The sequence below is a fragment of the Phalacrocorax aristotelis genome, chromosome 2 (genome assembly GCF_949628215.1).
Source record: "Phalacrocorax aristotelis chromosome 2, bGulAri2.1, whole genome shotgun sequence".
Taxonomy (NCBI): Eukaryota; Metazoa; Chordata; class Aves; order Suliformes; family Phalacrocoracidae; genus Phalacrocorax; species Phalacrocorax aristotelis.
This window is the reverse complement of record NC_134277.1, coordinates 131948852-131969043: the sequence shown is the minus strand read 5'-3', so window position 1 is coordinate 131969043 and position 20192 is coordinate 131948852. Positions and strand designations below refer to the sequence as shown.

Here is a 20192-nt window from a genome sequence, read left to right as displayed (position 1 = left end):
TGAAATACACGGGAACATACCAATCTCATAGCATCAGTTTTATCACTTTATTTACCTTCCTGTTGCTTCCTCTTCCTCTAAATGTAAGGCTGTAAAGTGACACAAAATCTCTTGGCTATGCAGCTGGCGATTCTAGAGCTCTAGCGAAGCAGATAGTCATCCTCTGCTCCAGCTGGGCAAGGCAGTGGTGCCTCAGCTCAGTCTCTATTTCTGCCACTGAGCAGTGGCATAGGGGTCAACATCTGCCCCAAAACATCGAGGGGGGAAAGAAAAGGAAGGAGAAAAATGCAGTATTGTGCAGTGGTCTTCAATCTGCCCATAGGAGCAGAAGTCTTAGCTGTCTCTACTGGTAAGGTTAGCAGAGAGAATTTTAATCCCAGTCTTTGTCCCGGATGGGAGACTTGCCAGCCCAAAGCATTGTAGCTTTCATTTAAACACATGCATTTAGGATTTGATCAACGGCACCAAGGCACAGCAGGTTCAAATAGATTGGTTGCACAGGACTGAAAGAGAAACCTTGCATCCTTTTGTGAAAATTTCCATGTGAACCACGAGAACGCTCTTATTTCCTGAGATATGAGACATTGTTTTCAGGCTTTTATGGAAAAAATAATTCTTTTCATAAGTTTAATTTTGAAATTGTTTAAAATTTGAATATATTTGAACAACCTTTAGTATATAGTTTCAATAAAATTATATGTTCCTAAAAGTATACTTTCAAGTTAATATGTTGGGAATAATTCATGACAGGCTGACCAGGTTCACAGCTGTTGTTACTCCTCGAAACACATTCATATTTTGTTTTCACTGGCTTTGATTAGTTGTAGAATTTTCTTCTTTTTACAAATGTATCTGCAGATAACATGAATTATGTCGTAAAGAAGGTATTTACAAAGTGAAGTGCTGAACTTTGTACAAAGTGCTGAACTTTGAACAAAGTGAAGTGCTGAATAAAGTCAATTTGACATTTGAACATAACACTGTCCTTTCCAGGAGTGACACAGACTCCTTAAACAGATAAACTTGAGTCATATTTAGCCGTTTCTATCTATGGGTAAATTTCTTTCTCTGACACCGTCCTTTTCCCTTCTCTTTTCCTGCAAAATATACAGAAATAGAATAACAAATTATTTTGTCAGAGTCGTAGCAAGAATTGACCATTAGAGAGTCATTCCAAAACACTTCCCTAAGATCATACATTACGGAAATAGAATAGTTTTATGTTTTATCTTGACTGAACAACTGGAATGTAATAAATGTATTCGGAATGATAGGGAGTATCTCTGAACTGGAACCCAAACAACAAATCTACACCCTAAAGCAAGGGAGAAAGCTCTGGGCTTTGGAGGACTGCACTTATTGTGATGGTCCTGAGCTCTGCTGACCCTGTGCTAGAGGTATGATTTTATATTTCAGTCTTCCTTTTCAATAGAAAGATTTCAATGTATTGAGTAATATATACTGAGAAACTACCAGTTCTTGAAATATTTCTTCATGACACTTACGAGGTAAAGAGAACTAGCAAAATAGAGTTTTCTTTTGCTGTGGGACTGTAACTGTCATGTTACAGGAACTCTGTAGATACTTCTAGGTCATGTTTTATTTTATTACATTGGATTCTTCCAGTTGCAGGTGCAGCTGAAATGAAAACGTAAACCTTGATTTTAGTGTAGCTACTTCAGTAAACACAAGTTGCAGAATAAGAGCTGTATTTATTTTGGAACAAACACTGTTTACTTTAGGAGTATCGTATTTAATCCGAATGCACTTGTTCGTGTGGGCAAGCAAAATAGGATTTTAATCACTTCTTCTATTAGAAAAGAATCCATTGTGTGCTCTAAAAGGGTTTCGTGTTTGGTGCGAGAGAGTGCTCCTAAGTCACTGGCTATGAAAATTAGTTTGTTAAATAATTTTACGTCCTCTTAGTCCTCAGTGTTAATAATAGCTAACAGCCTTAAATTTATTTTTTGTTTTGATATGCTATTCTAACAGTAAAAAGTGGGTTTGGATTTTTGTTGTGATTTTTTTTTCTTACACTATAAGCTTCTCTTTATAGTCTTAAGTTTAAAATGGGGGTGTTTTGAAAACCTTCACAGCCTGATTTAATTCCTTGACTGTTCATCCACAAATTGTCAGACTGAATGAAGTGGATTTCAAGAACTCTCTTTGTTCTACATATCCTGTGCCTGACCCACAGGTAATCTGCACCTTTTTTCTTCAGCGGCGAATAATTGTGGTGGGAAAGAAGAGAAAATGTTAGGGTCACAAAGTGCAGGCTAGACAGAGATGACAGGTCCTGCCAATTGAGTGCCAGTATTGAGAACCTGCGAACCGTAGTCTCTGCTTTTTCACATGGATTTGCGCTGTATGCTCACAGGCACTCCATGATGGTGGGTTAGGAAGTTCAGCACACTTCAGCCTCTATTGCCTTGGCTTGAAAGGAAGTCCAGAGGTTTTTGTATATTTAGCAAGTACAGCAGAGGAGCATTTGGCACAGGCCATGCACGTATATATGGGATGTAGGTGTGTCGTTCTATGTAATGTCGATTTTCTAACCTGTATGTATACTAGAGATTTTGCTGTCCTTCTAGTCCAGTAAAAAACAGAGATTTACTTGTCAAGTTTGATGACTACTATTAAATAATGTTGGGATCCTTGCATGTTATTTTTCTAAAATTAGAATAGAGACTAGTAGGAGCAATCTGCTTTTTATTATGCAGGAAGATTATCACAGCGATAAGTAAAAAAGGTGTAGAAATCAACAGATTTATAAAGAAAAAGGTCATTCACAGACTAGCTTTGAAATATGCAATTGTTGCTTGGAAAAACATTCCTTGATAATCTATAAGTGTATGTTTCGCAAAGAAGCACGTTGTGATGGCTGATAGAAGTGATGATCATTTGTGGAGCAGATAATAATCTGAAAGGGTACATTTCTTAAAGGGTATATATATCTTTTTTCTGGAAAAGACATAAACAGAGATACTGCTGTCATTAAAAGCTGTGTAAAAAGAAACACAGCAGTGTACACTAGAGGTTGTTTGGTTTTTTTTAATTAAGTTTTTTTCAGATACATCACATTTGTAAAGGATTGCAGCTTTAACTTGTTTTGCCAGATCTTTTCTCACATGTACATGACCAAATTTCTCTACTGTTCAGTAGGGAAAATGAAGCAGTGGATATAATTGCGTAATGACAGATATGAGAGGAACAGAGAATCCCAGCAATCATTTCCTGTGAGTTGGCCAGCTTCCAGGCTGTCTCAATGGGCACGCTGATGTAAAGGCAAAATGAAAATAGCTTGTTGTGAAGGGTGGTTGTTGGTTTGGGTTTTTTCCCCTCTCTCATTTGACTTTGCAGACTAACGTATTGAAACTATTCGTTGACAGTGTGGTGTTAATTTTCTCACGGTAAATTAAGAAGATTAACCAAATGTGGTTGGGACTGTAACACTTCAGCATCCTCTGAGGTTATGTCCATAATATTATTCGCATTATTCCATTTCATAATGTGCAAGCTTGTCCAGAGTTATCTTACACTCAGTGTTTATTCAAAGACAGCAGAATTATTAGATTTATTTTTGTTAGTTTTGTAACACAGAAACGTAGATGATCAGCATGCTAGCCGTTACGTCACTCCACTTGGCATGTAGTATTGGCACAGATAAGAGGAACTCTTGTAACAGCCTGAATCTCTTTTTATTATTATTATTAATTTTCCTACAGTAAATTGAGTAGTGAAGCATATTTTACATAATTATGGCAGAAGTGCACAACTTGACGGGTGGTAGCAAAGGAGCAAAGTAATATAAATATTTGCAGAACATTTCTGCCATAACTTAATGATTTGCATATGACTCTTTATAAAAAGATCCTAAGTTAGTTTAAAGGAATGATTCCAAAAGACTACATAGGTCCAGGCATTTTAAGAGCTGTGAATGATGACTGTGGAGCATCTCTGGGAGTTTTTGGCTCGTCATACAAAAACAGAAAAGAGAAGGGGGAAAAGTTAGCAGGAAGGAGTTAGCAAATGCTTTGGGAATGGAGGAGGGAGAAGACACAAGCTTTCCATGTACATGTCTTAGGCTAGACTCATCTGGTCATTCATTTTTGATTGTTGTTTTTCTTTGGCTTACTGCATTTCACTGGAGACATATTTTCACTTAGCAAATGATTGCAGCAGTTTTACGGAGCTCATGCAAGCACGTATGTGCTGCCGCTTCAAGCCCCAAAGCAGAGCTGGTGGAAGGGAACATAGAAACAAGTCTGTTACTCCATGCAAATTCTGTCGGTTTGACCGAGCTGCTGCAGATTTGGTTCAAGCTAAGCTACCAGTTGTGGCACTGAAAGGTCTGAAAGGTCTGAGGGACACAAACACATGGATCCATGCAAGCCAGCTGTGCAAGAGAACAGCAAAGGACAACATGGACAGGAACAACTTAAAATACTATAGGTAGATTTGCTAAGTTACACATGCTGACACTCTCATTTTCCCTTAGGCTAATGGGTAAGTCCACAAGCAACCCCCAATATCACCATTAACATTCTATCTGTGGGCATGCTTTGAGCATGTTACTAATGTTTTATCTATCTGGCATCCAGCCTCATCCAAACTTGCACTTTAAAGATATATCAGAAATATTTCCTTTCTCTCCCCTGACAATAGCTTTTGCTGGGGTCTTCTTCCTACAGGCTTTTAAATGCTCCTGCATTTCACAGCCTGCTGTCTTTCATGCTGCCATTCCTGAACTGAAAAGACTTGCTCTCTCCCTTTTCAGAAGATGAATTTTCTCTCTGCCTCAAATTCTTTCTTAAAATGTAATTCTCCATGAAGCCTTTTGAACAAACGTCCCCAGCTTCCAGACGGCACTTATTTGATGTAGGTCTGGGGGTGCTGCCTTGGGCTGCTTCCAGGAGAACCAGTCCCACTCCCACCCTCAGCCCCTCTCTCTTGTCATTTCCCAAAGCAGCCATCAAGCTAGTGTGCTGATCCCACAGAAAACCAACCAAGAAGAAACAACTGCTCCAGGTTTCTGACCAACTTGGCGTATGATTGCTGGCTGTGGCTGCAAGGGGTCTGCAGCAGAGATCTGAATCAGAGCAGCGTTGCTTCCCTAGACTAAATTACCCTTTGTGAATACCTGTCCTCCACAGTGTCTGCCCCTTTTACACAGAGCATGCATGCAGCACCATGAATAAGGTATTTTAAAGTTTCTTTATGGTTTAGTAGCCCAAATCTCATTTTCAAATGCGAATTAAGCACTTTGGCAAGGGTTTCATAAAAATCAGTGCAGTTTAACAGACCTGTGTGAGAATAGGGTTTAGATGCCTAAGGTGCTTTGCCCTGCTGAAAATATTATCCCTGAACTATACCAAGTGCATTTTGCTTTCCAGGGATTGATCCCAAAGTGCAGAGCTGCATCTCAGCCTGTCTGACTGAAATCCAAACCTTCAGTGCAAACATGTCATCACTTGTAGTCCCTCGTGAAGATTTCAAACTGGATACACTGAAGTTGCAAGGTCAACACCTTTAGGAGCAAAACACAGCTTGCTGCATAATCTTTATACATAAGCCACAGGATATTTTGCTCCTTACTTGCCAATTCAGCCTATTTTAAAAGAGAATCCAACAATTTTAATGTTCTGCTTTGGAGCTGACTGCTAAACTGATTCTATTATAATAAAATACATCTGCATAAATAACATGTATTTATAGTGTTTCTACAGGGGCTTTCAATATTAATTTCAGATATCACTTCGCTAGAGCAATTAGAGGGAGAATACTGGTACTGTATTTCCTATGAAAATTTTACAAAAGTGTCAAATATATCTGTAAAAGTTTGAAATGGTAAACCCTGCAAACAAACCAGAGTTTGGTTTTTTTTTTTCTGAATGGCTGTTTAACCCTAAGTTGGCTCCTGTTACAGAAGTTTTTTTGGGAAATACTCGAGGATTTTATGAGTCTTTGTATTTTTATTAAAATACATCTTTGCAAAAATGTACTGGTTGGAAGTGCATATTTATTTGTTGGTCAGTGTCAAACTTCATTTTAGTGTATCCCAGATTATGGTGCATATTGAGTAATCTGCTATTTTAAAATGTTCAATGTGTGGGTGCTTGCTTATAACTCATCAGGGGACTGAGCAGTGTCTCAGGTAGTCTTTGCTCACAAACAAAATACTCCACACAAAGCAAGCAGGTGAAAACAAATGCAAGGTGTTCTAAACGAAGGCTGGACCAGGTCAATTAGTGGTGGGCAGCTAATTGGCTGCTTTGAAGAGGTATTCCTAAATAACTTTACTGCTAAAAGAGCAATTGCTAAATGAGTGTTTTCCCTCCCTGTGTTCAGGGGTTGAAAAATGCACCCATCACTCATTAGCCCAAAGTCAGAGTCAGCTAGACAGCATGAAAAAATACCTGGCACTCAAAGCTCGCATTTAGCCTCAAAGCTGTGTCCTGCCACTCAACAGGAACAAAACAGTCGTGCACTGTTTGTGACCTTCCTTTACTTGTAACGTAGTGTCAATCACATTGCTCTTTAATCCTTTCCAAATTATAACATGTATCTCTCGTGCTTTAATTTTGCTTCAGTCCCTTCCTGACTTTACTTTTTTCTTCTTTTATTCCTGACAAAAGAGGACACTATCTCTTTCTATTATATTACTATTTCACCTGAAATCTGTGATGTTTGTGACCTTTTGTTCACTTTGCTTACTTTCTTGACACTATTTCTGTACCTTTACCTCACCAATTTTTAGTATCTGATTTCTTTTTCTGGGTTTTTCTCTGCAAAAATCCCTTTCTTTCAATACCACGATTTCTATTTCTAATGTATCATTTCAGTTCTCACTTTCTACCTGCAGCAGATGGTTAGACAAAAGGGGAGAATGTCTGTGATGTTCCAGGGCTTGTGACGGTCCCAAGACCATGCAACGTAAATTAAAATTCTAGCTCCTCATGTCCTCTCTAACTGTGGGATCTAAGATGTGGTGTCTTTTCTGCCTCTATCTTTTGCTTGAGAGAGCTGAATTTGGACGTCTTTTGAGTTATTCCTTCCTTCAGCTGCTGCTGTGAGAAGCTGATCTTCTACCCCTTCCTATAGTTTTGTGGTTACTAAAAAATTGTTTCTTTTCCCCAGATTTCTATTTTGAATCCTCTTCTCCAGCAGCTTGTTCCAGTTGTCATTCATAGTTTCCAAGCCAGAGGAGGAAGCTATTGGCTTGATAATTTTCACTGCCACATTGACAACTTAAGCTTATGCTTTCTGTCCATGGAGACTTTGAGAAGTCACTGAGCAGTGGAGGAGTAACTACAATGGGAAACTTGTGGATTCAGGAAGGTGTCCCCTCATTAGCTAACAGTCAGCTCATATTTGAATTGTTAACTTTGTAGACATTTGGATGGACTGTTCCTTTCAGTTTTAAACAAAAAAAAACCCCTTAATTTCTGTGAAATTGATAACTTGCTGGAGAAGCTTCCGGCTTTTTTTTAGCCAAGCTGATTTTCAAAGCCTGGCAACATATGTTCACACTTGTAGTTTCAGCTGTGTCTGTACATCTAATACATTTTGTCTGCCTGAGGAGGAAATTCACTGTATGGTGGTTAAATATGAGCAAATGTAGTATTGTCTTTCCTGTGCTTGTTGTTGCTCTTGCCTCTCTCTCTAGCACAAGCTACCTATGCCTAAAATACAAAAGAAAATGTATTACAGTAAGAATAAGTATATGGTGTACAAGTGCAAAAGACCACACCGTGTTCTTCAAAGCATTTGAAAAGTTTCTGAGGTATTTTTCATAGACCTATGTTTTTAAAAATCTAGAATCCACAGCCATCATGTGAGGCCAAATAGCCTTCTTCAGCTTTTTTCTTATCTGAAGTTGTTGACCTCAGGAGAGGAGGAGAAGGTTACAGGGTCAAAGTCTTTTCCTCCTTGGAGCTTGCTGCTTGCTGGGAGAGGGTTGGCTGGAAAATAGATGTTTTAGAAAAAGGGTTGAGGGTCATGATTTTAATTCTGTTAGGGAACAGCTGGTTTGAGTTTCTTTCCACTTCTATCTTCCCTCCCTTCCTCACAAATCCATGGAGAGAGAAAAATTTGTTCAGAGGAAAGCAGTAACACAAAAATAAAGGATTGCTGTATTTTAATGTTTAAAATAGATCATGATTGTTATAGGACTTCACATTAAGAGGGAAGAGGAAATTATTAAAATAATTGAAATCCATTATTGTTTCAAGCATTGAATTGAGATTGATCTAGAGTGCAGGAGGTTTATTTGTTTTCCTGCCAGAAGTTAAATTGTTAATAGTAATGTTCTAATATTTTCTTGGTGGATAAACAATATGCATTACGATTTTTAATTTAGTGATGCACAAAGCTAATTATGAATGTGCCACATTAGTTTGCATACAAGTCGCTGAAGAAAGATGGTTTGATTTGGCTATTTCTGTTCAGATTTTCTTCATCTTTGCATGCTGCTTTCATGCACTAAGACCAAACGGAGAGAAGGAAACTCACAACTCTCAAATGAATGGCAAACTAGGAACAGATTTTTCGTCTGTGCTCCTCTGAAACACTGGCCTCAGGCTGTGTTGGTGTGTGGCTCAACAGCAATCAGAGGTCATAATTTCATTGGCGGTTAGCATCAGGTTTAATTTTTCTAATATGTTACATTTACCAAAATGTCTGGTTTCAGTTACACTTATGCACTGACTGAATCAGCTTTGAGCAGCATGATGTTTTAAGGTACCTGAAAGGCTACAAGAACGTTTATGGAACACATATGCTAATTGTTTTTAACCACTTTCCTTTCTAAACACAAAAATGTGTTTTTGGAAAGCTATTTAACAGTAGTAGCTAATGATGGTGTGCATTTATTCTAAGAAATGAACACAAGGAATAGGTAAAATAGTTGTTTTAACAAGACTGCCATCTACTGATTTCCACAATTAAAAATATCCCTGATGAGTAGATTGTTCATAGTTTTTTACAGCTTTATTTTTGAGATTTGTGAGATCAAGAAAATTATAAAGTCTTTCTGTCGCCTTAGGAATGCGACCAGGTTCACATTGACGACGTGTCTTCAGACGACAACGGTCAAGATTTAAGGTACAAGAGAACTGAACAAGATAATACGTTGCTTTGCAAGTTCCGTCCTGGGAAAGCAATGAACTGCTGTAACACTTACAGTAGCCGTCTGTCTTCTTAGCTGTCTTAGCCTTTGCAACTCAGCAAAGTGAGTAGCTGCTGGTTGAATTTAGCCTGTTGCCTTTTGTTAATCTGGGGGTTTTCTTATCTCTGACTAGCACCTATAACTTCGGAACAGACGGCTTTCCTGCGGCTGCCACCAGTGCGAATTTGTGCCTCGCGACGGGGGTGCGCGGAGGAGTGGACTGGATGCGAAAATTGGCTTTCCGCTACAGACGAGTAAAAGAAATATACAATACCTACAAAAATAATGTCGGAGGCAAGTGACTCTGCAGTATATAAAAAATCTAGATGAGAAGTACTAAAAAGGAAGAACTTTTGGTTTCTGTTCCTTTTTTAACATGGTAGCGTTTAGTGAGCTGTTTAGTTTGCAGTGTGTGGAAAATTGTCTTCAAGCTAACGAAAGCAAAGGAAAATGACAAAACGTTACTTAATTTCAGTGCAGACATACCCTTATCTACTCCACAGGTCTTCTTGGTCCAGCAAAAAGAGAGGCTTGGTTACAACTAAGAGCAGAAATTGAAGCTTTGACGGATTCTTGGTTAACACTTGCACTGAAAGCACTCACCCTTATTCATTCGAGGTGAGTACAAAGAGTACGGGGTAGTTAGGAAACTTTACCTGATGATCTAGAAGATCTTTTGTGAACTTATGCTGATGATCTAAAAGAGTCTGCGTGGTCTGATGGGCAAAATGCTGAACCTGGAGGACCTTCTTCTCATTCCTTGTTCTGGTCTGACCATGCCACTCTCTACCTTGCTCTCCTGTAAGGTGGAAGAAAACCCCTTTCTTTGTAAGTGGCAATAATAATGGTGAGGGGTTCTGATGGGAGGGATAAGGTTTTCCTTGTTTTGTTTTGTTCAAAAAGTGAAGTTTGCATTTTCTTTCCCATAGGACAAACTGTGTGAACATTCTCGTAACAACTACTCAGCTAATTCCAGCTCTGGCAAAAGTCTTGTTGTATGGACTAGGGGTTGTATTTCCCATAGAGAATATTTACAGTGCAACTAAAATAGGTGAGCTATTTTTATAAGGTTATGATACATTTGAAGCTGTAATTATAAATAAAAAGATATTGTGGTCTATATTTATTTCTTACATGCATTCACTTTGCAAATATAGAGATTAGTAATACCTGATCTCATTAAACACTTTTCATGCTAAAGCATTCTAGGAGTGCTTTGCAAATGTTTGTCATGGTCCAGCACAGAAAGCTTCCTATAGCTCTATTAACACTGCTGCAGCCTCTGTTGGGAGGAAATATCATTGCTTTTTTGTCATCATTTCTCAAAACTGTGAGTCTGTGTAGCAGCTGAGAAGGCTTTTTAGTAGGTTGTGAGTGCAGAATGCTGAAGTCTCCCCAGATTAGCAGAAGAAATTCTGTAAAGGTAAGCCCTGGCACCATTTGTTTTCACGGGCTCTGGAGCAAATTTTGGTAAACAATTTACCAGAAGCAAGAATGTTTTGCTGCAGAATGTAATTATTTAAGTTCGTTCATACTGACTGTAATAAGCTTCAGCCGGGCAAATGTTTATTTGTTTTCTGGCTCAATATAAAAGATGTTATTCTGAGCATGTAGAAGTACATAGGACCAGATGGCAATGGTGCTTGTAGTTTTTAACATGATTATGACATATCTGTTCTGTCTCAGATTCCCTCAAAATTGTGGGCTACATGAAAACATTTTTCATGTGTTCTTAAGTATCTATAATACAGGAAGCTCAAATGGCCAAGAAAGAATGGTGGGTTGTTTGGTTTTGTTTTTAAAAACATAACTTTGTTGACAGTTTTATGTAGAAATTTGAAAGCATTGCCATAAAAGATTTAAAACTTTTTTCTGGATAGAAATGTTATGGTATAATCTGTCAAAACTTTAAAGTAAATTAAAACTTTGAATATAATACTTTAAATACACATTTAAATTAAAACATTTTATAAATATTCACTTGTGACTTCATGTACACAGGACAGACGTATTTTTGGAAAACTACATTCAGTCACTGACTGTCACAGGAAATTATGAGATTTTTGTAACATGACACGATTCATGTTCTTCAAGCACCGTTTCAACCTACTGTAGTGTTGGAGGTTTCTTATGCCTGGTGCTCCTGTTAAAAGGTGTCACTGAGTAGTTTGGCTCCTCTGCTGGCTAAAAACCTTTTTTTAATTTCCAACCTGTTTGCTTTTACGGTGGTATTGTTCTGTAGCTGAAATAAGTATTTTGAAAAACATGATTTTTCCTGTCGGTTGCTGTAGACACACAGGTAAGCACGTACCATGACCAGACTGAAGTGATCTTTCAGAATGGGGACATCTGAGAAAAATCAACTCTAAGCATTTTTTCTGGCTTCCCCGTACCAGTACCTGAAGCTTCCCAGTTTCAGTACCTACATGTAGGACTGGAGCACTGGGATCATGTCCCTAGGTCTGTGCAGTGAAGTAAGGAGTCACGTTAATGGATCCCAGTACAGGATCAAGGACCTTGCCCATGTATTGGATTACAGGCATTTAAATCTAAATCTTTTGGGTGATCTTCTAAGTCAGGATACTACTGTTTCAGGAGATGTGATTAATCTTGTCACAGGTTGTGGAGAAAAAGCTAGAATTTCAACTCAGATTCAGTCAGTTTGCTCAGTTCAGGATACTGTCTGTAAACAGCCACTAGACAATTCTCCTAATAGGGAAATTCCTCCCAAAGCCTGTCTCAGATTAGGGAAGGAGACAAGAGAGGTGGTATTGCGGACCTCTGGTCTGCTATGTCTACCATGGTGTGTGTACTAAAGGACGTCATGGAGCAGATTTTAAGTTGTCTGTCAGCTGCTGTGGCAAGAGTAAAGCTGCAGTTGGCCTTAATACACCATCCTGCAGGAAAGCTCCTCTCTCCCAGTAGCTCTAATTATGTATTCAAAGTGTTGGGGAGATCCAGGCTAAAAAGTGATTTATTTGATATCATTCCATCACCACCTAGCCTGAATAGTCTGATCTTTTTCTTTCAGGAAAGGAAAGTTGTTTTGAGCGAATAATTCAAAGATTTGGAAGAAAAGTAGTTTATGTTGTTATAGGGGATGGTGTCGAAGAAGAACAAGGCGCAAAAAAGGTAATGGCCCTTTTTCAGTGCAGGTTTATTTCAAGAGTCGTAAAGCAAAATTGTCTTTTCTTCAACATGGGAGACCGTGCATTAACATTTGGGGTTTTTATCTTTGCTTTATGAAATATGTTTTGACCATATCTATTAGGAAACTGCGTTAAACTGTAGATAATAATGTACCCTGCTGTTCTCCAAGAGACATATTAAGCTAGCTATGTATGTTTAATGTATTTCAAAAAGGAGCCAGAAAATGGACCCCAGTTTTTGTGCCAAGAACTAATAGTTCTGTTTTCATTGGCATTCCAAAATACCACATAGGATGTTATGAATACAAGCAAAAAATAGCAATTCTTGCTGATCAAAGGCAGTGTACTGTTTGACTATATGAAATATGTCTATGTCACACCTTGAAAAGGTATGTAGGAATGGAGTAGGTATACATAAATTTCATTTTTCTTTTGTGTCCATAATTTGGATCTTGCATTCAGGTAACTACTTGTGGCTTGTCCTGCATTCATAACCTCCGTTAACTGAGCAGAGGATACTATTTGACTATGTCTTTATTATTTTTTGCATTCCTTTGGGAAGAAGGGAAAAATTCACTTTTTTTTCCCCCAGTGTGGTGTAAGCTCCATAAAAAGCAATACTTCCCACTGACAAATAATGGGCAGTATTCCTAGCCTTGCTGTTCTACCAAAGTATGGCAGATACAGAATCTTCGCTTGGAGCAATGAGGCATAGCATTGGCTATTTAAACAATAGGAGGAAGAGTAGGAAAATTGGCATTTCTGTTCTTGCTTCCTTTTACAGGTAAACTGCTTTTATGCAGCTGCTTTTTAACCAAAAAAACTCTTTGTGGTACTTCTATATCTGTTTCCACTGGAACTTTCTAAATTGGAGAAGTGAAACTAATTAGTCCGCGTGGCGTTTTAACAACTGTTGACTGGTTTTGCTTTGTGAAATCTCGGGTTTGTGCCCCTGAAGCATTGCGGGTAGGTTCCCGGCTTGTCCCAGCACTTTGCAGAGTCTCAGTTTCATATATCCCTTTGGCGGGCTGACGGGAACAGTTTGCTCCTTTCTCCTTCAGAAATGCCTTTCATCTTTGCGGAGAAATGTTTTCCCGCTGTAAATGATTACATTTTAAAAGCTGCATTTAAGATCAGGGGGAAAAAAAATTCTTCTCTTTGTTCCTTTTCTGTTGCTCGGTGAAATAGTGTTGTATATGGTAATGGCAGGAGTAGTCCTTTTGGTAACATTATCTAATTCAAGGCTTTTTTGAACAGGAAACATGATTCAGAAAAGCATAAGAAAAAGCCTTTCCAGTCACTAAGAGGAGTAGCAGTATAGAAAGTTCCTTTGTGCCGTTACTTCTGTGTATTCTTTCTCGGTGGAAGGAATTTTCAGACTTAAAGCATGTTAGATGCTCTGGATTAAATTATCTGCTGCAGCAATGCCAGAGGAGTCAATAAGTAGACCAGCAGCCCTGCCTTTCTGCAGAAACAATTAATTTGATTAAGGAAAATGCTTCTGTGATTCTTGTCCTGCTTCTTACTCCACTGAAAAAGAAGTCAATGTTTCACACTGTGAAAACAGGATTTCCTTCTTAAGTTTTGGCCCTTGCATACTGCAAGAGCAAGAACCAAACAATACCTGTGGTACGAGGAGCTGCTCCCAACTCAGGTGATGAGGTTTTGGTTATCCTCAGGTTGTTTTTACATTTATTAGGAGGAGTGTGCATGGGAATGTACCCTAGTTTAAAGACATATGCCTTGTCTAAGGAATAAATGCTATCGCTGTACTAGAAAACAGTAAAGGCCTAGACTTTCTCTGGAGATTGTGCAAACAAAACAGAAGATTTACCCCCACAAAAACACCCAAAGGCCATCAGTCCAAAGTGGCGTAACTGTCCCATGATGTACCCCATTCCTTTGCTTATCCTCTGAACCTTGCTAGCTGGTTCCTTCCTACCTTCCTGCCCATCAGCATGTTGGGTTTTGTGATATTCTCATGGCAGCAACAGCTTTTGTGTTATCCCTTCGCACAGCACTTTGCTGAAAGGGTTTGGCCTATGGTGAAGCCCTTAGTATATGTGCATTTCTTCACACTACTTACAGCGTAAACAGTACACAGTATTTAAATAGCACTTCACTGAGTACATGTAAACTGTAATGAGTATTTTTTAAGTAAGCATATAGGTTCAAACCTATTTAATTTGAGATACTTTTTTATTCTGTGTTCATTTCATTAAAAGAGCTGAACTTCCAGCTTATGATGTAAGAAAGTTAAGGTTTGTTATTAAAAGTAATTTACCAATAATTTATCAAATGCTTCATCATAAGACAAGATTTTCATTCATGTCCTTCATTCACAGAAAACCCTGAGTCAATACAACAACAGGAAAAATAAAGGACACATTTAAAATTTTTTATTATTGTCATTATTGTAAAAATTCAGTAGTAGAAACTTTTTAATACCATTTAAAAGATCATTGCTCTTTCGAGAAACATTTTTAGGGTAGACTGTTTTGTCATGAAATGCCTCTTTTGATTGACAAAAATAAATACAATACACTGAGGAAACCGCACGCTCTTAAGTTTCACGTAGCACGGGACAAGCCATGGTATCAACGCGTTCGTTTAGCTGTCACTTCCAGCAAAATATTTTATAAGACAATTAAAATGCTCGGGACGTTTGCATTGCAGACTGAGGAATAATCATACCCTTCTGGATCAGTTCCGCACACAGCCAGGGTGGCTGTAACGCCAGGGTTTACGTGGAGGTTGCTACCTTCCGATCAGCTTACGCAGGAAAAGAGGGAGAGGAGGGGAGAGAGGAACGGGTACGAGAGCTGAGGGGTGCTCAGGACGGCTGCCGGCATCGGTGCGGGTGCTGCATGGATCAGAGCCACCGTCTCTGAGTGCCACTGCCCTGACGTAGCTATTCGCAGAACAAGTTCCTGGGGTTTTCTGCCAGAGACTCCATTGTCTTGGCATTTTGTTTTGCTTTGTTTTGTTTTGTTTTGCGTTTTGGTTTTTGTTTTGCTTTGCTTTGCTTTGCTTTGTTTTGTTTTGTTTGAGCTCATCTTTTGCCTTTCCCTTTGGAGACATAATCGGGAAATACTCATAAGGCAGAAAAAACCCCAATTCCTGAGTTTTTCTACCTAGGAGGATCCTCCAAAAGATTTCTAGTTTGCAAGAGGAGACAAAGGAGGAGACTTTCTGCACTGAGGAGCTGGATTTTACATCAGGTGATTCGGGAGAGCCTGGGCAAATCGGCTTCTCCCTTTGTTTCCAAAATGGTCATGCTGCCTCAGAGGGAAATTGGGAGGAAAAATCATAAATCTTTGTGGAGCAATAAATAGAATATAAATGGGTATCCAATATGCCACTGCTTTTAAGCTCACAGTCACACTGTGCTGGTCAGGTTCAGGGTAGGAAGTAAAGACAACCGCTTAGCAAATCTGGCAGGAACACAACAAAAATACTGTGAAAGATGACAGTAACTGGTAGATTTTCTATTCAAATCCGACACAGACCTCAGGAGTAAGGTTTTTGCATAAATATGTATTCATTTAAGGGAAAGAGGGTAGTCTGTACTTTTCAGCGTTGCTGTCAAAAAATGGCTTTGTTTTGCACGTGTATTAATAGAAACACTTTATTTTGTTGTCTAAAATAGTTGGAAGTTTTGTTCTTTTAGTAAATATCTGCTGAAAAATAATATTGTTTCTATTTCAGAAATTAAATACCTTAATACTTGAGGTCATTTAATAATGTTATAATTATCAGATTTACTAAATTAATAATTTCAATTTTCATGCTTTCTACACCAAAACCAAAATCACACTTTTGCCACCATAGTTCATTTCAAAATGTCCTCAAAATTAAGTCATTAAAAAGTTCATAAATGTATTTATTACCAAGTATCATCTACAAAATAATTAATGTTTTTTAAAAGACAAAAGCTTCATGTTTACATAGAAGACATTGAAATAGTACACAAGATCATTGTTATACTTCCAGTCTAGATGCATATTCCTCCAATATGCAATAAGAAAAGCTTTCTTATAGTTTCATTAGATACTAATGCATCCAGTTACACTGCCTATTTATTAGCAGTTAGCATTTGTCATCCATTCACCCACAGCAGCAAATGAGATATTAGCAATTTTCAGTGCTCAGAATAGAAGACATGTGTTGTACATGACATGTGTGCTAAGTGTTGGTAGGGATGGCTTTCTAAAGGCGATATTCAGTAAATAAATAGACAAAGAGACTCTTGCCCGGTCAGTTGGTAAGAAAAAAAATGTACTTCTGTCCCATGGGTGTGTTGCCACTTTTCACAGGTCTGAATAGCCATGGATAAATGGGGCATGTTAATACAGGATAATTTGTAAGGTTTTGTATGATAATTTCATTACTTTAGAAGTTTTAGTTTTGTACAATCATTTGTTTTCCCAGATAAGGTGGAAGTTAACTGTGTATGCCCTGTGAATGCACACACATATATATGGACACATATGTGTGTGAGACTGGATATGCATACACAAACATATATATAGAGATATATTTTTAGATCTGTATCAGGTTTGTTTCCCCTCCTCTTAGGTGTGAAGGCTGTGCCATAGGGTCAGACTGATAGAGATCTGAATCAGCCGCATTCGGCCGTGCAGAGAGCGCCCGTGCAGATTCCAGTCCCGTGCAGCCGCTGCGTTCCTGGCATGCTTTATTTCTTGGGAGTGTGCTGCTGGTCTTTTGACCTGTATGCAGGAGGACTGAAAATAATTATAATCCTGAGGTTTACACAACCTCTTTATTTTCATGGTACTCTCCAGAATCATTCCACACCTCACTCATGTAACTACGTGGAGTAAATGGAGATATGCTCCTTTCACAGACAGACATAAATAAAGCAGAGGGCAGTTAAATGAATTTGAAATAGAAAGATATAGCCAAAGTAATGACCACTTAAAGTTTTGGTTTAAAATCTGACCATAAACAGCTGAGGGTAATCCAAAACTGGATATTGCATATGGGCATCCAGCAAGAATCACTGTGATTTGATTTAGCAGAAGCTGAACCTTCTGTTAAATCAATCAGGATCTTTAACTGCCCTAGCTGCCTGGTGTGTGTACGCTGTGTGATGCTGAGGTTGTTACTAGGGAAGCAGTATAATGCTGGAGCTGCATGAAGTAGGAGCTGGAAGCCAAGAATTTATTACTCCAACTCTCCCTATTCATTAGTTTGCTATATGACCTTGGAGGGAATCCATGTCATTGACTCTTGGCTTCTGCAGAGACACTACACAAAGGCAGGTGTCCACCAAACTCTTCACCACACCACATCTTAGGTATGCTATTTACACCCCCCGACCCAGTCATTGAGGCAGAGTTGGTGCCAAGCTGACTAAGAGAAGCAGGGAGCTATACCTGGCTGGCCTGGGGGAACTATGGCTGGCTGGCAGGGAGAGCAGGTATGTCTTACCTGGCAGGGGGCTTGTGAGAGAAGAGGGAAACTGCAGCTGCCCAAGAAAGAGAGGCAGCACAGCTGAGCACCACCAGCCAAGCACAGGCAGCTGTCAAACATTGCACGGACCTGCTGCAAGCACAAACCTGTGCCCGTTTGTCCTTGATATAATACCCTGTCAGATGTTATAAATTCTGCCAGGAAGATCTGCAGCCTAAATAAGAGATAGGTGCACAGAAGCTTTTGGTGAGCCTGCAGAACAGCATGGTTAGGAATTTTTATTTTGTTTTGCTCTTGCTGGTTCATTTCCTGAACATGGTGGAAGAAATTAATCTTCGGGAAAGATTTGAGTTGGAACGCAGCAATGTCTGACCTGACAGAGCGCACAGGATAGACTATCTGTATAACGTAATAGGGAAGACATGGAGACTCTGGGAGCTAATTGCACCTAGTTTCTGTTGCTGGTGGAGTGTACGCACAGTACCATGGAAGTCTTGATTGAAGATGTAGGAATAGTAAGTGTCATAGTGTTTAACACTTCCTTCTTAAAGAAAGGATTAATCTGTAAAAGTCTTTTGGAAATATCATAAGTGTTTTTTCCAACACCATCTCAATTGTCTCTGAATTATTTTGTTTGTTTTGTTCTCTCCATAAGCAGCTATCGCTCATGCATTCGTCTTCAAGCTGAGGTTTAGTCAGCTGTTTCTCAAGGCTTTGTACAACCTAGAGTAAAGTGAAGTAGAACAGAAACTCTTCCAGTGGTGCTTCCTTGAGGGTCATTTTATTTTCCTCCTGAAGAAATGCCTTTGCTCTGTAAGCTAGGCATACTCTGAATGTGGGCATCTGTTGATGCATCCATATTACAGGAGTGTCATATCGAAGCAGACCTTCCAGTCATTCCCCCTCACTATGATTTGATTAACATCCTGGACTGGTTCTGGGGGTGGTGGGGGGACACCAAACCCAACAGATTTCTTTTGGATAGAACTAAACAATATATCGTCCAGGTGCTCACCAAATGCCCTCCAAATGCTAATGGGCACTTTTTCCATGATTACAGACTAGAGCTATTCTGAAGTGAAAATCCTGAAACACAGGCACTGGGTGCTCAGCACCACCTCTTTCACTCTGCAGTCCTTCTAATTGTGCAAGTCTACCTGCTAACACTTGTCCTTCATTGGGCGTGCATTTTCCAGGCTCCTTACAGCACTCCCTTGCTGATCATGTATGCTTCTTTAGTCTTGCTTATTAATATTAATTACTTAAGTATTATCTTCTCTGGCTTTTGCAAGAGCAACACTTGATTGTTCCTTAACAGTTGCCATTTGACTTCAGAGAGACTTTTTAAAATCTCTGCTTTATTCTATAAATCCAACCCAATTCATCATCTCAGCATTATCTGGATTGAAGCAGCATTCTTCTAAAAATAATAATTATTTATACACTGACAGACAGATGTTTACCTGAGCTTCTAAAGTCAAATTTATGATAGGCTCTGTGCTAAGATGTTTGCTTCTGAAATAGGTATAAGGTAAAATTACAGGGCTTACAGTAAACATGCAGCTGGAAACAGAGAGTTTCACATTGTTTTTAAAAAAGTTCTATAACTTGAAATTTGAGGAGAAAGCCTGAATGAAAAAAGGAGGTAAGCATAGAAGCGATAATCAGGAGAGATGGAGTTTTGCCACTGATTTCAGTAGAATTAGGAATTTACTCAGGAAGTGCTGAAGGAGGATGAAGAAAGACTCTCTGAGAAGCTGTCAATAAAATGCTTGGGGAACTCAGAAGCTATTATGACAGTAAATTGCTTGTGGTTTGCCCCCCAAAGATGACAGGACACAAGCTGACCCAGTGAAAAGGTGAACATGATCATGTTAGCCTTCAGAACATCATTGAATTGAAATTGTTTTCCCATGGGTTTTATAGAATATTTTCCTGATGAAAGCTGATGGTTATCTTTTTTTTATTTATGCAAGAGTTCTTGCTGACACTATAATCCCTGATTTAGAGTATAAAGATAGTTCTTAATCAGATTTTTACCCTTCACGGATGAGGTAATATGTGCTTTTTCCTGCTATTTATGTTTTCGGTTTATTCAGGTTCTTTGCAAATGTATTTGTGCTCCAGACAGATTTTATTACAGCTAATAGGAAAAAAATATGTATTTATTTTAAAATTGTCCCATATGGAAAATAATTTTAAAGATTAGTGCTAAGCAATGATGTTGTTATACAAACCACTGGGACAAAATTCCTTTCAGAGTGATGTGAGCAACACATGAGCTATTCTGAATCACCATGGCTATGTTCTTAACTCACCTGCCAGGGATAGTTCCACAAGGAACAAACACATTTTGATACTAAATAATATTTTCACTTCCTCTATTTTTTGTTTTTTAATCAAGTTCTGTTCCCTTCCTCAAACAACGCACATGCTTAATA

General features: G+C 38.7%; 1 protein-coding gene across 11 annotated transcripts in view; it reads left to right on the top strand.

The window, feature by feature from the left end:
* Nucleotides 1-20192, top strand: part of EYA1 (EYA transcriptional coactivator and phosphatase 1) — an 83796-nt gene that overhangs the window by 61583 nt on the left and 2021 nt on the right. For all 11 annotated transcript variants that reach the window (XM_075085232.1, XM_075085221.1, XM_075085223.1 and 8 more), the window contains 5 exons: nucleotides 9044-9102; nucleotides 9300-9460; nucleotides 9670-9784; nucleotides 10096-10217; nucleotides 12198-12298. In XM_075085232.1, coding sequence (XP_074941333.1) covers nucleotides 9044-9102; nucleotides 9300-9460; nucleotides 9670-9784; nucleotides 10096-10217; nucleotides 12198-12298 — 558 coding nt within the window. The remainder of the gene's footprint in view (nucleotides 1-9043; nucleotides 9103-9299; nucleotides 9461-9669; nucleotides 9785-10095; nucleotides 10218-12197; nucleotides 12299-20192) is intronic.